General features: G+C 41.1%; 1 protein-coding gene across 1 annotated transcript in view; it reads left to right on the plus strand.

Moving 5' to 3' along the window:
• LOC122769414 (netrin receptor UNC5D-like) overlaps positions 1-21,904 on the plus strand; it is an 87,451-nt gene that overhangs the window by 20,079 nt on the left and 45,468 nt on the right. Inside the window, exons 3-4 of the mRNA XM_044025934.1 lie at positions 7,067-7,210; positions 8,666-8,769. Coding sequence (XP_043881869.1) covers positions 7,067-7,210; positions 8,666-8,769 — 248 coding nt within the window. The remainder of the gene's footprint in view (positions 1-7,066; positions 7,211-8,665; positions 8,770-21,904) is intronic.

Consider the following 21,904-nt stretch of genomic DNA (forward strand, 5'->3'; position numbering starts at 1 on the left):
GTGTGTGTGTGTGTGTGTGTGCATCAGTAATGGGATCTGCACTGCTCCTGAAAAGCATCAACAAGGCGATAACACAAAAGTTGGTGGTTTATCAGAGGAACATGCTGATAAGAGCCCGTTTAACATAAACAAACAGAACATGTGTTGGTGGTTGATGGGAAAGGTTGTTGTTCCTCCCTCTCTCGTTATTAACATGGCCGCCACAGTGGGAGTGTCCTCCTGCTGCCATTTACCTGTGGTAAACCATCTGTTTTTATGATATCACAAACTCGAGTACCGATATCAGTCCGATATCAGTCGTTGCGGTCGAGCGTATCGCAGGCGCGCTCTGCATTGCCGTTATTATGGGACGGTTTGTGCTATCGGAAAAATTCCAGCGGTTTCTGAAAGCTGAGATGTTGCCCGTCAATGCCATGTGGTTATTACGGTCATTTCTCTCAGCGGGTTTTTTTCGCCAGAGAGGAGAGAGTTTGAAAAACGCCAAACAACTCAAACAAATGCTACAAATGTGTTAAATTTCAAATTTAACACACAACATTTGGTGTTTATGTGCAACTACAGTGTTTTGTTTTATTTCAATAAAACTTCATTTTAAATTTTTAATACACTATTTTAACACGCAGTAAGTTATAGATAAGATGTTGATATGATATTGTTATTCTGGAAAAATGGGCAAAAGCACTTACAGCATCATTTTCTGGTTCTTAAAAGGCAAAATGTCAAAGGGTTAAAATGATGACGCAATAGTTCATCATGTTATCGTAATAAAGATATTCATGGTGATATTTCAAAGTAAAAGTGTTTTGACATGGAATGATGTACACTTTACTATAAAAACATGATGTAAGCAACATAAATAATTAATAATAATAATAATAATTATTAATAACAATAATAATAATAATAATAATTAATATCAAAAACAGACAGAGATAAATAACGACTGTAATGGTAAATGGTCTGTATTTATATAGCGCTTTTCTAGTCTTTGATGACCACTGACAGCTCAATCAGCACGTAGACTAGCGGAGAATCAAACCCACAACCTTCAAGTTGAGAGACGACTAACTCTACCACTGAGCAACCTGTAACAAGCACGTCTGTAACTGTAACTAAATCACAATTCTGTGATGAAAATGCAAGAAAATAGCTTGAACTGTTTCAAAGAAGAGGACGTCGCGGGCCGTGTTTGTATTGTAACATGTGCCGCATGTGGCCCGCGTGCCGCCAGTTTGACACCTCTGCTCTAGACCTTTAAAACTATGACTGAACAGTCCACACAACATGACAACATGATTTTTATTTGCATTTTTACAGTCTGTGCATCGTGAAACGTGTGATATGTGGGATTTTTGGATCGCAATATAAATATCTCTATATTCTTATCGCGTCTGCTCACAGGCAGTAAATGTAAAGACAAATATTCAATTTTACAAAATTTTAAACCAATCGTGGGGCCAGAGCTTTGTCGTTTCTATTTTTCACAGTATATGATCAAATATAACAGTTTAATAATAGATGATTAAAGGAGCTTTGTAAGAAATGTATGGTATTTTTGATCATGGTATGTCGTCATATCACCAGGATATGAAGAAAACCTTTGTTTTTTTTGTCCGTTAATGAAAATAAAATGTGCAAAGTAAAGAAAAACTCGGCTAATTAAACTAAATACAATACCGTTAACTGACAAGTCAATTCTGTCATTTGACAGTCAGATGTTTGACAACATCCAAACAGCACTTGCTTGCGCGCATGAATGAAATATTAAAAGACAATTCTGCAGGAATAATTAGAGTCGAAAACACATTTTTAACATTTTGTATTCCAAGGAGCCACGCACGCAGCAGGCTTCCGCCTCGATAGATGCCGCCCCTCACCTTCCTTTGTTCTGTGTGCAGGTTACCGTGGCAACTGTGTTTACCAACTTTTTATTTTAGGGCCAGTTAGTCCCATTTACCACCTGTTTTTGGGACCGTTTTCAGCAGAACTACACAATAAAAACACTAAGCTGATTCACATTTCCTTTTATGAAAAATGCAGATCCACATCGGGTTGAGTATTAATTATAATTTACCATAAAATATCAGTATCTGAACATTAATACCAATTTCTACAAATAGAAATTGAAACAAACTTGTACTTAACTGTACAAGTTTGGTTGTCTTCTCGCAGTCAAACATGGATCAACTTTCTGCTCTCGTACTTATTCCATACACTTTTAGGCCTCGTCCACATGTAGGTGGGTGTTTTGGGAAATGGAGGTGTATTTCTCCTCTGTTTTCAAAAATAATCCTGTCCACATATATACAAAAAAAACATAGTTGTGCTGTCAAAAACATCTGGTCTGCAAAGGCAGGAAAAAAATATGTTTAAAAAATTCATATAAAAACACAGGAATGTGTTTTGCACAAGGCACTTTGAGTTTTGCTTTGTTTTTCTCAAAAAATGGTCTTAAAAAATACTTTAATTGGCAGAATCTACACAAATTAAGTAGCAAAATGACCAAAAACTTAATACATTTAGGTGTAATGAGTTCAAAACAGTCACCAGTTTGTTTAATGGATTGTACCAACACTGGGTAAAAACTGTGCAGAAAAGTGCAGTGTTCAGTTCAGTGTTCAATCCTGACCCCCACAAACTGAGAATTACAGTAATGAAATCCACACGGATATTTCAATTAAACCTCTGCCTGCAAAATGAGGGCAGAGCTTCTCCAGAGAGGCTGGAGAAAGTTTCATTCTCAACTCTACTTTTCATTCCGCTTCAGAGCCACTGGAGCAGTATTTCAGGTTTGCCAGCACACTGGGTAGAAATTGCCATTTTCTGAAAAGTCTAATATTGATCTATGGGACTGCAACCTATTCCCATTTTTGAAGAGAGGCAAAGGAAATGTGTGGAGATGGAGAAAGAGGAGAGCGCTGATATGAGGCAGAAGTTTCATTTCTCTGTGAACTTACACCAATCAAGCTGAAACCATCACAGGCCAGACAAAAACAGACTATGTTTGTTTGTTTTCATATTCAGGATCTCGAATCACATATATATGTGTGTATATAATAAGTCTGAACACTCACATCATCATATTATTATGTATTTCCCATTATTCTACAAAATGACAGGAATAACAAGGAATAAAAGTACAACAAATTCTGGTAATAGAAGATCGAAATCACAATAAGCGATAATATTGTATATTGTCCAATCATTTGTGGACGTACAACTCTGACTTCACTTTTAAATAGTGTGAACAGTCTGCCTGCAAAGATCCAATTTGAAAAAACAACAACAAAAAAACTATATTTCACTGCAGTGTCAACATCCCATTTTATTAAAATCTTCCACACTCACAATAAGATAAACTCTAGCAAAGCTACAGCAGCAACACTCGCCCAAAAAACCCTTGTTCTTATTGCAGTCATTTTATCGGCGTTTCTCTGAGTGAACGTGCTTCTTTTTTGGAACGAATGAATGAATTAAACAAGTGAGTCAGGAAACGAGTGAGGAGTGTGAGGAAGAGACCGGGGAGGAGAACAGCAGATCAAGTGGTTTCCTCTAATGAGCCTCGTCAACATTACTCTGCAGATAAACAAATATAGGGCTGACAGATGACACAGTGGCACTGCTCGTCTCCGTCTCTCCGGCAAAACCACCTGTCGACGTCAGTTCGTATTCCGAGAAATGTGTCGCTTAGTTAGAAAAGCTCTCTCTCTCTCTTTCTGTGTCTTCTCCTCCTCTGTCTTCTTCCTCCTCTTCTTTTTCTTCTATAAACCACAGTGCCACACTTTTTAGGGCATCACGGAAACTCATTAGTCAATATTTTCTCTGCTGTCTCTTCTGCCCCCACGTGAACGTGTCACTTGCCAAGTATGCCACTGCTTGAATAATTATGAATTATGCCGGTGTCTCACTCTCTACGGGGACTGTGACGAGCAAGCACCAACTGTGGAGCTGCAGCATTGTTTACTGCTCCTCTTAACCTTCCTCAAGTGTTTGGTCTAATCTGACCCATTTTATAACTTTCCTAAAGCATAAATACAGTGTGGATAGCTGAATATAAATATCTCTCTATTGCAACTAGCTATGTAGTGAGCTAGCTATCGAGTTAACTAAATAAGGATAGCTAAATATAAATATCTCTCTATTGCAACTAGCTATGTAGTGAGCTAGCTATCGAGTTAGCTAAATAAAGATAGCTAAATATAAATATCTCTCTATTGCAACTAGCTATGTAGTGAGCTAGCTATCGAGTTAGCTAAATAAAGATAGCTAAATGAGGATAGCTAGATCCAAATATCTTTATTGCAACTAGCTATGTAGTGAGCTAGCTATCGAGTTAGCTAAATAAAGATAGCTAAATGAGGATAGCTAGATCCAAATATCTTTATTGCAACTAGCTATGTAGTGAGCTAGCTATCTAGTTAGATAAATAAGTAAAGCTAGATACAAATATCTTTCTAATCCAACTAGCTATGTAGTGAGCTAGTTATCTAGTAAGATAAATAAGAATAGTGAGATACAAATATCTTTCTATTGCAACTAGCTATGTAGTGAGCTAGCTATCTAGTTAGATAAATAAGGATAGTGAGATACAAATATCTTTCTATTGCAACTAGCTAGTAGTGAGCTAGTTATCTAGTTAGCTAAATAAGGATAGCTAGATACAAATATCTTTCTATTGCAACTAGCTATGTAGTGAGCTAGCTATCTAGTTAGATAAATAAGGATAGCTAGATACAAATATCTATCTATAGAAACAGCTAGCTAGCTATGTATTAAGCTAGTATCGAGCTAGTTATCAGGTAGTTAGCTAAATGTTGATATCAGTTAAAGACATAGTAAAGCTGATGCAGAGTTTCTTCTTAGAAGAAAAGTGTCTGAGAGCATGTGAAAAAACGTTACAACTGTGGAGTTAAGACTGAAAACTGTTTCACGCCAACGACATAAACACGCTGAGCGTGTTTATCAGCAGTTTACTGTTCACTGGTGAGTAACTGCACCTGTTCCTACACTACCAACTATGGTTTGTTAGCTAGCTGAGACGTCTTTGGACCGAAAAATTGAACAATCCTAAAGATGAGGAAATGAACGGAAAGAACAGAAAGAGCAGACCGATAGAGACAGAGAGCAGGACTGTAGCTAAACTAGCACTACATGTGCTTGTGTACGGTGTGTTTGTTAAACTGTGACCAAAATAGTGAACATGTCCCCTTTCTACATGTTGATACCAAACCGTTTACATTAATATTCTGTACAAACACTGACAAACAAACGTTCACCGCCTTTCAGTCCCTGCACACTCCAGCATTTCAGAGCAGAGAATGTTGCTGAGTTTTACACGATTTAAACCTCATTTTAATCAAACACTGAATTACTTTCTAATCATTCTAATTGAGTGAGGTGGTTAGGAATACATTTCCCTGTGAAGTGACAAAGTCAGAGGAGATATTTTTAGTGCTGTACCTCTGTATTTCAAAGCATAAAAGGGAGGGTTCACAGAGTCTTGGGGAAGGATTAAGTGCAACCTTTTTTGTGAGTCAGGCCTGTCAATCATGATTTGAACAATATTCGTCTCAAAAAACACAGACGCTCACCCTGAAATTTTTATGATTGCATAATTTGGTGTAACAAACAAGAAAGAAAGCCCACTCTCCACTCGCTGTCATGTATACCTAGCTCAGTGGAGACCGCCTGCCATGTAATGTTCTCCATTTCTTAATTTTACCACGAACCGCAGCGTGGATCCTTCGTTGCAGCCCAGCTGCCATTCAACGCGCTTTAATTGGTATTCATTTGAAAGTCTGCTCAGTGCTTCACAAGCTGTGCAGCCGCAGTATGAGGCTGTTTGACTTTTGCGAGAGCGTGTCTGATTAAAGAGTTATTTATCAGAGGTGGTGGATGCACAAAAGACTTGCAGATTCCGGCGCCGTGGGTTCAGTTTGGTCTTTTGCAAGTCACAGGCACATTGCTCATCCCCTCGGTTTTGAATCCTGCTGTGGGTTTTAAGGCCTGAAGTCTGCAAGAAATGTGAGAAAACACATGTGACAGGCTATTAGCCGATGATTCAGATTAAATATGGGTTCTGTCCGCTCATCTAAGGCCATGTGACAGGCTGACGAACAAATCCGACTGTGGGCTTGGAGCATGTTGCCCATAAAGAGTGCTGCTCTCTCCTTTTCCTGTAATGCATTCAGTGTAATAAGAGTATTGTACAACACGCTGTCTTGGCATGGACCTTGTGTTATGTAATATGGGATATATTGTCGTGGTGTTGCTTGCGTGACAGGCTCTCTACATATGCTGTTTGAAGCCGTTAAGTGTAGTCCGAATCATTAATGCTAAATCTGTTACAGCTGATTTAGCTTTCCTCTTGTTAGCGGCGCTGAGCGCTCAAAACACACAGTGGAAAACCCCCCGGGGGACCGCGCTTCTGCCAATTTCCGTAGCGATTCTCTCAGAAGTCAGCAGAGAGACAAAGAAAGCTCTGATTTAGGAAGTGTGTCAGCCTTTTCTAAGAACCTATGCAAGGCTAATCCTGTAAAACCCATTGATCAGTGAACCAAGCCTGTAGAAGTATCGAGGTATTGATTAACCCTTTAAGGACCTTTACTTACAGTATAATGCAGGGCTTTTCAGTTTCTGATATCCCTCTCAACTGACATTCTGCATGTGGCTTAAAACAGAGACAACAGAGGTATAAATGTGTCGTCAAGACTGAACCCAACTGAACTGGAGTTTGGTATTACCATATTTAAAACCCTTTTGCAATCCAAGACCTGAAGGCTTCGTTGAGACTGCAGACTCAAATGGTCCAATTCAGATTTTTGGGTCATATGTGAATGAGTTCTTTGATTTGCTGTGCACGGTCCAAATCAGAATAGAAATTGTTCCGTTTGGATTTCGATGGTTCACGTTTATTACTTTATGACTTGTCATGTCAACACTTGGTTTTGATTCTCATAAATCAAAGGTCAGCCTCCATATTGCGAATTTTAATCTCTGAATGATGTAAGAGTGTGTTTATGGATTTGCTAACTATCTGATTTGTTTGTTTTGGTTGTTTTTGCAGGGCTGAGGGTGCGTGAGGTGATGATCAATGTTTCCCGTCAGCAGGTGGAGGATTTCCATGGCCCTGAAGATTACTGGTGTCTATGCGTGGCCTGGAGCCACTTGGGTACTTCCAAGAGTCGCAAGGCTACGGTCCGCATTGCCTGTAAGTATGGAACCACGTTAAGGGTCACTAATGGAGGACATTTGTTGTCATGCGAATGCTGATGTGAAGTGTATAAAGTGAATCGTCTAATCATTAGGTGTTTGCAGAAGTTTTTTGCTCCTTCATTATTTTGGTTCCCTTGAGCCTCAGTCTCACTACACAATTTTCAGCACAATTTTTGAAATATGTTGTATAACTACCAGGGAGTGACTCAACTGCTTACAGAGAGAACTCAAAGAACACAAAGAACGTTTGAATGGAAGTCTGTGGGCAAATGAGCCTACCTCACATTTCATTTATAACATCAGAAAACATTTCGCTGAGGATTTCATGGTCTCCATCACCGGTACCAGCGACTGAGATAGATGAGATGTCGCGGTCTATGATGAAGCAGTCTGACATCTTGTCTCCATTGTTGAACGTTTAGTGTTCTGATGATACAAAACGGTGAGTCACCAAAACTGTCTGTCAGACAGTTCACAGTGTTGATGCCGTAATAGACTGAAGTGAAGGGGAGACGGCACCTAATCCTTGCTTTGTTCTGGAGCCCACTGTGTGAGCACAGCACGCTGATATAATCTTATCAAAGGCAACATCGGGCTTATCAGTGATGGGGCAAAAAAAAAATCAATGACTGCAATCAAATTCTGTCCAATTATAATTTGGACCCAATAAGCCATTCAAAGCCACTGTTGGCCAACGGCTAAAGGCCAGTTTACGTTATCTAAAAACCATCCTCTCTCTGGAATTGGCAGTGTTTTGCTTGATTTCTGATATGGTCCTGTACAGGAAGCAAAGATAAAGCACATACTTTGAAACCTCAAGTAAGCACAGGTTGTTTGTTTGTTTCTTGTCCTTGAAAGAAGGCAAGAATGTCAGATGTTAAAGTCTTTATCGTCTGGCTTTCTTACAACTGTGCTTGCGCCCACACTTGCACTTATCTGCCCGCCAGCTGAACCAACCTTTCAGGCACAATTATGGAGTTCCTTCCCTGCATTTAGATCCCTTATATTTATGCAGGGAATCTCTCATGATCCGAGGATTTACGACCCCTGTTCATAACCACCGCTGAATTTTCAAAGGCACAATCCTGTTTCCCTCCAAAGGCTGACATTTAAAGGTTTTCAGAGGACAATGGTGACGTTGTAAGCTATCAAAGGCCGCGCCGAAAACGGGCAGAATTGAATCTGTCACTATTGTATGCACACGAGTGAACAGGATGATCAGAGCAATCCTTGCCGACATCCTCTACCCAGTGTATCCTCCGAACCACCTTGTCAACAGATTAGCCAGCACAGGGCCATTGGATCCTCTCTCTCTATCCTGAATAGGCTGCAGCGGGTTTTGAAGGTCATGGCATGCCGAGCTGGTGTGTTAGCTGCTACTGAAGAGGATTCAGACCAGGCTGACCGTAACACTTGACACCTGACAGCTGCCTCTTATCTCCCCACACAGACCTGAGGAAAAACTTTGAGCAGGACCCACAGGGGAAGGAGGTGCCAATCAATGGGATGATCGTTCTGCACTGTCGCCCTCCGGAGGGAGTGCCCATGGCGGAGGTAAGGCCCGCTTTCTCCTCGCGAAATGTGAGAAGGTTATAATCCCGCTGAGCTGAAAAGATCAGAATCAGAGCTGTTGTAGTTACTTTCCTCAATCTGTCGATTCTACTGTCAGCTATGCTTTGACCTTTCGGAGATTGATATTGTTTGTGTTGCGTTTGTGATGCCAGCGGTAAGTCCACGCAAACTTTGTTGCTGGTAAACCCTACTTTTATTCCGCACGGTGGAGAGCATATACCGTCGTGAAAATGAATGAGCAACTCAAAGCGCATGTTTACACCTGTCTTTCTTTTTTTGCTGCGGCAACACTTGAGCAACAACCTGTGTAGCATCCTGTCAAAGAAAGGGAAAGCCTTGAATGTTAAGAGCTCAACATAAAATGAAAACAAATCATTAGAATCTTCATAAACATGGTAAATAAAAGTAACTGGGACAGCAAGAGAAACTTAACTACCATATCCAAACTTAGTTGTTTGAAAAATTACCTTTGGTACCAGGAGCAATGAGAAACAAGAGTGTTGGTGCTATGCTGCGGGAGATTCACAGCATAAGTTTGAATCAAACCTCACCCTAAAAAAGCAATATCATACATCACTAACATATAGACGTACTCGAAGACTGTCAGAAATTCTCTTTCCAATTTCAATTTATAGCCCCATTAGCCCTGCGTGTCTCGGGAGGACACATTTCGAGAAACATCTGGCCTAAAGTGGGTCAAGCCACACAGGAGGCTGATTTAAGGGAGCAGATATATATGGATTGATCCAGCAGGAGCTTCGACTGCTGCTCATTGGCAAAGACATAAAAAGTCACAAAGTGAAAGCTTATCATTGGGTTTCTGCAACACGTGTTGCATCAATGCGTCTAAAATATCCAGGAAAGACGTCCCAGTAGTTTGGAATCACTGCAAAGTCTTTTCCGGGCTGTGAATCATCCAGTGTTTGGACTAACTACCATATAATAACTATATTATGTATAGAAATAAGATCTACTGATACAGATATCAGTCAATACTATACATTGTGATATTAGTATTGGTATCTGATGGTATCTGAAAAAGTGTGTGAACTGTGCCTTTCTGTGTGGAGTGTGCACATGTTTTCTGGGGTTAGAGTAATTGGGAGACTCTTAGGTGTGAATGTGAGTTGGGTGTTTGTCTTGCCCCTGTGGCAGACTAATTACCTCTCAAGGGTAAACGCTGCCTCTCGCCCAGCACGAGAGGCAGGACTGGCTTCAGTTCCACAAAGAATGTGTGGTGCACAACAAAGGAGTGAAGTTTCTTTGGTTTACTGACATCTGTCGGATGACATCAAGCTGAGGACCCACAATCACAGTCCTCCACTGGATACCTCATATTCTATAAGCACGTCATTGTTGTCAACCGTAGCCACGATGATTTGGTATTTGTGACCTAAGTTGAACTGGAAGTCAGATGTTCCCCTAAGGGACATGGTGCATGGCTGAAGATGGGTGAGATGTCTTCAAGAAGAACTGTAGGTCCAGTTGCTACTGACTCAAGGTTGGGTGGTTTCCTCTTCAGAATCAGTATCTGCCCATTTGCCATTTTCAGTAATATATATATACATATATATATATATATATACATATATATATATATATATATATATGTATATATATATACATAAGTACTGTGTAACCCATGGCCAAGGACTATCCTACTCTCATGTAACCCAGGACCGCAAGATATTAAGAAGAGAACAAACTTGAAGGATCTAAAGAGAAATATGTCCCAATCGTTTAGAGGGAGAAAATAAAAAAATAAACATAACATGAGGGGGAAGTGAGGAAGACGGAGACAGACGGCGATCAGGACACGTTTCATTTTGTAATGTGTCTGTGCGATGATGTGTTTTAACAGCGAAGAGAAGAGGAAAAAATGTTTTATAAAAGAGTGACAGCCTATATTTAACTGGTGGCAGCTGTCAGGGTGTGAACGGCATTAAATCAGGATGAACGCGCATGTAGAGGACCCGCATGCATCATGCACACGTCTAAAATATGGAAAATCATAATTGCTTTGTGTAAACTGCAAATCACGTTCAGAAGATTTATTTTTGAATGCACCAACAGAGCATTTATGATTTCTTTCTTATTCAGTTTTTATTTTTATTTATTTATCTATTTACCTGATAAGTAAATTGTGTGTGTGTGTCTCCTTTATCTTTGAAGAAAAAAATAAAGGAGGGAAAAAATAAGGGTCAAGAAGCAGAAAAATATGTATTATTTAACTTACAAGCCCCAAAAAAGACGTCAATTTGTATATATTTTGTTTTTAATTCATTTTCTTTTCCAGTTATGAATAGATAGCATTTAAGCTTCTAACCAGTTTATTGTAATTCATTTAATGCAACTGTGTCTAATCCTGTATAAAGTATCTCCTTCTCATCCTATCTCAAAGGCGTTAGTGTGTATTAAAAATATCAGATGGTGCAAGTATTTTATTTAAATGAAAAAGAATATAAATGTGATCTCATATTGAATTTCCAAGTGAATTAAGACACTAATGTAGTCTTTAAAATATCTTGATTTCGTAATTTGTAACAGGAAACAGAGTTTGAGGAGTTAAATCAATGTCCTTGAAAGTTTTTGAAAATCATTTTAAATAAACATGAGTCATTGAAAGTGCTTGAATTTTGTAAGAAGTGAAGTTGATAGACACTGTCCACTGTCTCTCTCCGCCGTTGACGTGAGATTCCGTGCAGAACAATGAGCGAGTAAAGTTAAGCAAGAGAGCACATGACAATGTGATGCCTGGGAAATTAAAAATTCCAAGATCTGAAAATGGCAAAGACTGACTTTGACCAAAATCCAGAGGACAATCATTTGTCCGGATGCAGAGCGCCCTGCAAGTCAATAAAAGTGGACGCCATCATGGACGAAGACGCTCTTACAAGTTGCCCTCCGCTCTTATTAAACTGTGACGGTCATTGAATTTGAGGGAATTGGTCCTGAAAAGTCCTTGAAAAGTCTAACGTCAAAACCACGGTGTGCAAAACCTGGACGGATTCAGCAGTGAGGTGAAGGAGTGATGTCAGAATCCACAGCGGGATAAAAATAGTTGAATGTGAGCGTTACCGGCAGAATCACAGTCTCCCGTCTCATCCTTTGTCAACACAAATGAGCCCGGCAGCGAGCGATGGGAGTGAATAATGTAGAGAGTGCAGGGGCGAGATTCTCCTCAGCCCCGTCGATTTTAAAGCGCAACCTTGCCCATGAAATATTGAGATGGCGTCCACGAGCGTGAGGTTTCAGCTGCAGTAGCAGGAGGCGCAGACTCTCTCTCTGTGGTTTGGAGTGATGTGTAAACACTGCTTCTTCCGGAGAGTGTGTTTGGGAATCACCTTTGTCAGCGAGGATGTCAGTTTGTGAGCTAATGAGTCTCCAGTTACTCACAGTGAAATCATTTTGTATCATGTGGTGACGGCGGTTTATTTCCGACACAGAGCAGAGGGACGTGTGCTCGACTCAGCAAGTCTTTATTTGTAGGAGGAAAGTGGCTCAGCTGTTCTGAAGGAACTGCATTTCCAGCAAATTAGGCCTTTGGAACTCTGAGACTGTGCTCACATTACCAGCTCAGTTCCATTTCAATTCTGATTCATCCCAGACCAGAACTGATGATTCACCGCCGTCACTACCAGTGTCTTGTATCTGACCGTCCTCTCAAACATCACGCATGAAACCTTTCTTCATGCATCATCGACAACAGAACATGTCATATTTGAGGAAAAATTGGGAGGAAAAATGGAACCTATTGAACTTTGGGTGTTATTTAGCTCTAGAGCCCCACCCCATTCTGTCACTCTTTTCTTTTTACTTGAAAAGCACTTGAAGAACTTCTCTCCCTCCTGGAGAAAAGTAGGGTCACGACCCCTGGGCTGAGAGCGGTGATGCTCAATCGTCCACTGGGTCTGGAGCAAGTGATGAGCTGAATTTCTTTTCCAGCCTTTTATTTAAGATTTATTGAATAACACACGGTGGTGTAGTGGTTCGCACTCTCGCCTTGCAGCGAGAAGACCCGGGTTCGAGCCCCGGTTGGAACAAGGGCCTTTCTGCATGGAGTTTGCATGTTCTCCCCGTGTGTGCGTGGGTTCTCTCCGGGTTCTCCAGCTTCCTCCCACAGTCCAAAAACATGCAATGTGGGGATTAGGTGAATTGGACACTCTAAATTGACCATAGGAGTGAGTGTGAGAGTGAATGGTTGTTTGTCTCTAGTTGTGTGTGGCCCTGCGATGGACTGGCGAACTGTCCAGGGTGTACCCCGCCTATTGCCCGATGTAGCTGAGATTGGCACAGCACCCCCCACGACCCTCTGGTGTAGGATAAAGCGGTTAGATGATGACTGACTGATATCTCTTGGATGTGTGGCCTCACAGTTTGGACCGTAGGCCTTTCTGTTTTCCCGGTTCTCTCTGGGTTCTACGGTTTCCTCCCACAGTCCAAAAACATGCAGAGGTTAATTGGACATTTGTGTTGGTAAACTGGGTTGTGGATATTTGTCATCTTTAAAAAGTGGGTCCCCGTATAAAAAAGGTTTGGTCAACAGAGTAATAGAGCAGGGTTTGTTTTTGCTGATGTTTCCCTGCTCAAATATAAATGGCTTCTGCTGTGCTTCCTGATGAGCTGACTGTGAATGTGAACATCTCAAACATAAAGTTAGTTATTAATCCCCTTAGGGAAAGTATTCTTCTGCATTTTGACCCATCCTAGAGTTAGGAGCAGTGGGCTGCCACACTGAGTGACGCCCGGGGAGCATTGGGGGGTTGGGTATCTTGCTCAGGGGTACCCCAGCCCTTTTTGGCCGGGTGGGGATTTGAACCGGCAACCTTCTTGTTACAAGTCAAGTTCCCTTTCCAGGTCTCCAGGAGCATTTTGACAAACTCTGCTCTAGAGGTCGACACTCTTCTCCATCATTGGTCCGATTTTGCCTCACTGCTGGTGCAGGTTGATGACGTCGGAGCTCAGCACTTGTGATTGGCCAAAAGCTGCGTGAATCGTGATATGACTGTTCTTATATGGATATCTAATTTTGGACCACATACTGAAGTGACAGCCTTCATCAGACTTGATATTCGTTGGAAAAAAGAAGTGTGATAAAGTCCTAATAAAGTTAGTTCAAAAGAGGAACACGACTCACCTCCACTCTCCAAACAAATGGTCAGACTTATACTGACTTACACAAATTTAGCCACAAAAACAGCATTTTATCTTATTATTCACATGGACTTTAGGGCTAAGTGCTAAGATCAACTCTGTCTGTGTTGCACGACTATAACACCAACCATTACTTTACCAATACTTCAATACTTGACTTTAGCTTGAGCCAAAATGTACTCTCTAAATATATTTTGCATTAAATTAGTTTTCTAAAAGATAAGTATGTTTTAACTTTTGTAAAAAGTAGAACTTGGCCTCGCGTGACTATTTTTCATGTATAAAAAGTATTCAAATGTAACCTTTTCTTTGATATACTTTTATACACACAGTATTTGTAGGATGCCACAAACATTACATGACAGTAGAGTGTGCTGTGACAGCTTTTCTTCCTCCAACACCTAAAAACAGAGGGAAAAAAGGCTGCTTTTACCCCCTGAGTGGCCATGTCTGCTGTAGGACCGTCACTCTCGCACACACACCTCTGCAGTATCTTCAGGTCACTGCTTCCCAAATTACTTCTGCACCAAATGTGCCACAATAGTTGCACAAAATAAAAATGTATTACAAAACATGGCACTTTCACAGCCGATATCTGAGATATATATATATGTGTATATATATATATATATATATGTGTATATATATATATATATATGTATATATATATATATATATATATATATATATATATATTTATTTATGTATATATATATATACATATATATACACAGTATATATACATACATATATATATATATATATATATATATATGTATAAGATGACAAACTACTACAACACTATTCACCAAATGAATCAAGACAAGAGACACTTTGTGCATAATAAATAAATAACATATAATCAAGTTTTAGCTTTGTTAAAATCCTGAAATGGTGGAAATCCCACCTGTGATTGGACATGAGATGATGTGAAGATTTCATGTAATGTTTATCCCAACCAAAATCATTGTGATTCAAGATTGCCCTACTCTAAAAGTACCAATATCCTCCAAAATTGTAAAGGTTTTTTCACACAAACTGAATCCCCTTTACCTTTTGTTCCTGTTTTATTTTGGTTACAGACCTAATTGTGACCCACTTCCTGTTCCTGGTTTTACGTTTTTTACGCCATTTACTTGGCCACACCCACTACCTGTCCCTGCTGTATTCACCAAGTCAACCTGTGTATATTGGTGCCATTCCATTTGTTGTCAACTCCAAGGAAGCACTTCTCTTGTATTAGTTTTACGGTAAATCAGTCGTACACACATACTACTGTTTCATTTTTAACCGTAGAGTATATTTTGCAATAGAAGTCGGAAAAGACGCTTCTCGATGCTCAGGATAAAAACTGTGATCTCGTCGGCTTCATTAACATTCCTGTAGCTGCAGGGATTTAATGACGTGAAGGAGAAGCTTGTCACACAGAGTGAAGTAACTGTGGCCAACGGCTGTTGTCGCAATCGATCATTTTTTACTTAATAAATCGATGCTGAAACTACATCAAATTAATTTAAAAGCGTGGCAGAGTTTGTATTCGTGTCACACACTTTTGGATTTACACGCATTATTATTCTGTTGTCATTGTTCTACATCAGTGGTTCTCAAGCTTTGTATACCTAAGAATACAGTGGTGTAAATGGACTCTTCACAGGAGGCAGATTTATTCCCTCTCACGTGCCACAGTTTGAGAACCATGGTTCTAGATTATTAATGTTTTGAATCCTGGTGTGTGTCCATTCTCTAATCTGTGAGCAGCTGTTTTATTCATGTATTTATCGAGTGGTTCACAGTTGAGTTTCTTTTTTCTTTTAACAATGTTTTTTAGTTTCTTCAATGTGTTTTTTTTTATTTTTTGTCAGGCTAAAGAGGCAGGTTCTTACTTACCTTAAATTTAAAAATTGAAGGTATATATTATTCTGCTTGTTCAAGACAAACAATAGATGAATACGTAAACACACGTTGAGCCTAAAAGTCTCAAGTGCTTTGTTAGAAAAAAAACACTTTTTACGCGTCTGAACTGCAATTTACGTCTTATTTATAACTTTGTTTTTCGCTGATCTGAGACCAATCCTCCACTTTGACATCACAGGCATCAGCGGGGTGCGCAAAGCAACCGGGAGATCTTTTAACTCTTGGGCAGAAAGGAGTCCATGAGAACCTTGTATAATGAGTTTCTTCTGAGAGGCGTCTTTGAGAGAAAGTGTGAAATGAACAGCCAAACCGGCGGAGGCAATTTCAACTTCCCTGAATGAGAGCCTTTAATCCGAGATGAATCCCCTTGATCTACAGTGGCTCAGGTAGACAGCCCGGGCTACGGCTCAAAGGGGAATCAACTAAATGCTTCTGCACAGTGATACAAGCTGTTCTCCGTTCAGCCCTCACAAAGACATCGAGGTGCTGCTCCGAAAACAAGCGGGCGTTTAACTGTTTAACTTTCAACTTTCCGATCCGCTCCACGATGCTTCCGTTGTTATTTTCCTCATAGGTCACACAGAGACTCCTGGAGAGCAAATGATGAGCGTCGTTATCAAGCCAAGCAATTAAACCCACCTCCAGCGCGGGCTGTCGCCGGGAGCTCCCCTCCCTATTTATTTTGTTAACATAAGACGGATCAGGGTGGAATAGCAATGCGGTGCTGCATCGCTCGGAGGGGAGGAGAGGTGGCATTTGGGAAGCGACAGGAGAAGGCGGAGGGAGCGACACAGACCCATTCTGTTTTCCCAGCTCATCTTTTCTGATTAACCTTCCGGAGTGGGCGCGCACAGCTGAGCCGCAGATATCTCCCCTCCGGCTCGCTCTCCTGCTGCCGGACTTGCTGTTCGTATGAACCCACGGTGCCACGCAGAGTGTAAAGAGTCTGCTGCTGTCCAAGGCTGTGCTCAGACTGAGATCTTCTCAGGCAGACTGTTCGTCGAAAAGGTTTAAATCAAAATGCGTGTCCACGATTTCTCAGTACATTTCACTTAAAAGCCTTGTTAAAACCTACTCTCTGTGTGACGTCAATTTCGTCAACTAACCATTTCCTGTTGGTTCACGTGGACGCCACATGCGATCATCTACGTACATCTCTAGGTTGATTCCCGCTGAGTTTAAAGAGTCCAGTGCCAGTTTTGCTTATGGTTTACATCTTTAAAACATTTTTAATCCACCTAGTTCACTTGAGAGCCTTATTAAAACCTCTGTGCGTAGCGTTTAATTATTAGGGGTCAAGATCTACTTTCCATCTGACCATTTCCGTTTTACGTACATCTCCAGGTTGAGTTTAAAGAGTCTGTGGTTATCTAAGGCTGGGTCCAGACTGTCCCCACATCCGGTGAACGCTTGTGTCACACATTTCTAAAGCTGCGCGTCCAGACGCGACCAATCCGTCCGCATAACCACATTTGTGAGGTGCAGGAAAACAGGAAGTACCTCGTCTCACTGTCCAAACTGTCATGGCTGTCGCGTCGCCGGTTTGAGTGACACAATCACTCCAGACTCAGTCAGACTGAGGCGACGTCCAGACTCCAATCTGATTGTTTTCGGTTGATGTGACTCAGATCAGATTTATCAAATCAGATTTGTGTCACGCGGCCGTGCGACATGATTGACAGCGTACATATCAGAACCCATGTGGCTTGTTTTCACGTCATCGACCTGCAGTGCAGCAAAAGCCAAACTAAATCACGTCGAGTGCCGTCATCTCCAGATTAATCAACACATTTGCTACAATGGCTTCCATTTCTGACTCATCTCCCACTTCAGTAATGAGTGGCTTCACAATTAGGACATTTTGCCATTTGCATAAAGGCATCCGTGTGCAAGCGTGATGAGCGTGCCGCGTGAGAAGCCGGCTGAGATGAAGACGCCCGTTGTTGTGAACGCAAACCGTCAAACCCGATACTGTAATTAACTGCAATTGATTTAGATTTGAACACACAATGTGGCTGGTAAACTATAAGATGCATCTGTGGAAATCTGATTTTAATGACACTTCCAGTCACCTTCAAAATGTGGATTTAATGTGTTTTTTTGTTGTTTAGACTTCCAAAACCAAAGATTCCAAAAAATAAACTGCTGCTGATTGGCTACGGGTAGAATCCGTGAAGTAGATTAGCCGTGTGCTGTGAGGTGTTGCTTCTCATAAGGAGTTAAGTGGGTCCCGTTGCGTCCTCGGGTCTTCGAGCATCACCAGACAGAGACTCTTAATCCGTGTAATTGCTTTGATGAAAAAACTCTGAATAGAAAAAAGAAGTTCCACTGACCAATGCCAACTTCACTGCAGTTCAGCAAAGTCAGAGCAGGAAATCATGCTTAATTGTAACATCTAAAGGCTCAGTCCTGTTTACCACGTTCCTCAGAATCCGCTTTATATTCATTTTAGCATTCTACACACTCAATTTTTCATTCCAGTCGTAATGAGTTCCCTCCAGAGGTTTGCTATCTTGTCGGGTAGACAAACTAGGCAACTAGGCCCTGAGTGGGAAGGGGGCCCCCAACGGGCGACTGATACAAACAAACAGCAATGACGCCAGGTTATTTTTAAACCAGCAATGTCCCTACTGTCCCCCAGAGACTCTAGAAACATCTCTGGTTTTGTTTTCCTTGTCTTCACCTTCTTTGAGCGCTGAGTTGTGCATGTTTGGGCACTGGCGGCCCTCCGAAAATGTCCTCAATCGAGTTTCAATGGTTACCATCGTCTTCATTGTCTCCTTTGACCAAAACGAGAGAGTTCCAGCAACTGGACGGGACAGACCCCAACAAGTATGTCTTCTTGGGTTTCCTTACGCTGAGGGTCTGTGCTGACCACGGCAGAACCCGAGCACACCTCAAAAAGATGCACAAATAGAAAAAAGTATGACTTGGCTCTAAGCGTGACTCAGCAGACAATTAAAATACACCATTTGTACTGAATCACATTGACATCAAATGACCATTTAACTGAGGAAAACTTGGGGGGGTGCAAGGACCCCAGTGCCACCTTCCTCATAAGTCTCCATGATGGCTGTGATGTCACCTCTTACATTGCTCTCCTGCCCCCTAATTGCCCCTCAACCAGCACATTTCTCAGCATCTAATCGTCAGGGAAAAGTCATCCCGATGAGCTGTGTGTGCATATGTGTGTGTGTGTGTGTGTGGTGGATAAGAGCACCTGTCTGTGGTGGAGAGGAGGTGACCTTCAGGGCCAGTGCAGGTAATGAAATCACAGGGATGACGCTCTGATGTGAGGTCCTGCACAAACCCCCCCCCTCTGTCAAGACTGACACTGATGACCGCTTGCTAATTGAAACAAATGCTCCAATTAGGCAATTCATTCCTCACATCCTCTGCCACACACTTGTCGAGCCAATTTATGTTTGTCCCTTCATCTTTTTTCCCCTCTCTCCCTCTGCCTTCATCTCTCTTGGTGTAAATCTCTCCCTCTCCCTCTGGTTTTTAGTTTATTTCCGTCTCTCTCTCTCTCTCGCTCTCTCCCCTTCCTTCTGCTCGGTGACTCTTTTCATCATTGCCCCAAAGGCTGTTTAGCGGCAGACAGACAGCTAATGTGCAGCGTGGCCCCCCCGAACGCACTGCGAGGGGGGGCCGGCTCGTGCCGCGTGTTAATTGCCTCTTTCAAGTCACAAATTTCCCAGGATAAAATTGAGATGAATACATAAAGACTCCAGAGGAGGAGTGTAGGGGGAGGAGGAAGAGGAGGAGGAGTGTGGGAGTGGATTGGAGGCCACCACTCGTGTCACCCATTCAGTGACAGACGACTTTAATCATTGGAAATTAGAGTCCGTCCCCTCGTCTCTCTTTGTTTATCTAATCCTTTAGTGATGCTGATGACTCCTGATGTAAGCCACACGAGGACGAGGCCAAAAAAACAAAGAAGAGAAACCCAACAGTTCACACAATGAGCATCAGTGGAGAGAAAAACAGGACTTGAAGATGTGCGGTCATCTGCCTAGACAGGTTGGGGTGAAAGGAAAAATTATATAATATAAAGAAAATAATAATATAAATATAATAATATTGACATTATTCTAATAATCTTGATAAACCTAAGAGCTAGGGATGGTGTGACACCACTTTTTCATCCATTGTGGCTCCATGTGTGGCTGGTTTTATCTTTTTCTTTTTTTTTATGACTTTAACAGCATTTTACGTTCTGTTTCTCCAATCTGCCTTTCGTGTCTGCACTGCAGTGCACTCTATATATGTACATTTTACACAAAAAAATATGTATAAACTAAATTTAAGGGTTCACAAGGTTCCTTGAAATAGACATGGGTCCTAGAAAGTCCTTGAGAGGTCATTGAATTTGATGTCAACCAAGGTGGGAGAACCCTGATGAAATACATGATCAAAAATGTGGACTTTTAATACGTTTCTGAGACCAAAAAATGGTGTGAACTTACATAAATTATAATAAATAATAAATTCATAAATTAGAAAGAATCAAACTATTAATTAAATACTAATTTGTGGTATAATTAAAAACATAACAAAAATAGGCCTAACCAATTAATGACTGTAGCTCTAAAAACTTTTCCATCTCATTTTCATCTCCAAATAAGTCACATGATCAATGCACTGTGATCATTCTGGTCACATGACATTCATTTTTACAGCCTGTGCCGAGTGATTCATTTATGTCACAGTTGAGGGTTTTTTGGATCATATTGGATTTTATGTTTTCATAGATTTTGAGCAGTGTCAGCCTGATACTCATTCTAAACATAGTATAAGTTTAGAAAAGAGTCTTGGATCCTTTGACAATTTGTTTTCCTGACGACAAACATGAGGAAAAACAGCCTTTATCTGAACCGCCGTCATCAGAAAATCCCTGCGTCCACTAACAGTGCTACAGTCAACAGCTGCTGGGCAAAAAATGAAAGAAATGATTACTATGCCATGATGTGTATTATCATTTGTTTGATATTTGTCTCGATACTTACCGGCAATCCATCCATCAACCCTTTTAGCGTTGCATGCATGTGTCATTTCCATTTAGCCGGCGTTTGAATGCCCGAAGGCGCTTCCTATCTGCATCCAGCCTGAGCTTTGTTTATTACAAAGAGTGCCCGTGCACTTCCTGTGAATCCATCAGCCCCGGCTCGTTCTGCCACACCGTGAATGTAATTTGCAGAAGCAGCGATGCGACGCTCTACTCACGCCGTAGTAGAACCAGACGCTAAGTTTGTCATTCATAATTGGCTTTAATCTTCCGCTGCTGGTAATTGGTTTTAGTGCTTCGCTGTTGCCCGGCTGTGGTGGACAAGGTACAAATGAGCAGCGTTTACGACCGTTTTGTGGATCTAAACATGAGATTTGATGCAGTGGTGTTAAAACTGGAGAAATAAAGTCATCATATTATATATTAATGTTACAAGAGAAAAGCCCTGATACGGATGCTAATGTGGTGCTGATGTGCCAAAAGATTAAAGTGTTTCCTTATCTGTGAAGCTGTCGAACCACGTTCCTTATCCTGTCGCAAGGTTGCACCTGATCATGTGAGATTTTGCATGAACATATTATTCAGACTTGTTTTTCTGGTAATATTACAACTTTATTCTCCAATAAGCTTCGTTTCCTTTTTCTTTTGGTGTGGACTTAATCCTCTGTCGAAGTCACCCATTAAAATACTACTTGGATTAAAAGTTATTGCAGAGCTTATGTAACCTTCAGTTAGCATGAAAAGTCTAAAGATGTTTAGTTTGTCCATCGCGGGCCACTGGAAACGCATGGGGGTCCAAAATGGCCGCGTCAGTACAGCTGACCTGGCTCCTGATATAAATGTCATTTATACACTTGTACAAAAGATTATCTTCAATACTAAATGAAAACAATGTCACCGCACTTTTACATATCGGACCTTTCGCTTCGTTTGACACCAAAAAACAGACGAATTCTGGTGATTCTGAGTCGATCCAGCCTGAGGAGAACAACTGCACACTGTCAGGCCGCCGCCGTCTCGCTCCCACACTGTTGCCCACTG

This window comes from Solea senegalensis, linkage group LG5 (genome assembly GCF_019176455.1).
Source record: "Solea senegalensis isolate Sse05_10M linkage group LG5, IFAPA_SoseM_1, whole genome shotgun sequence".
Classification (NCBI taxonomy): domain Eukaryota; kingdom Metazoa; phylum Chordata; class Actinopteri; order Pleuronectiformes; family Soleidae; genus Solea; species Solea senegalensis.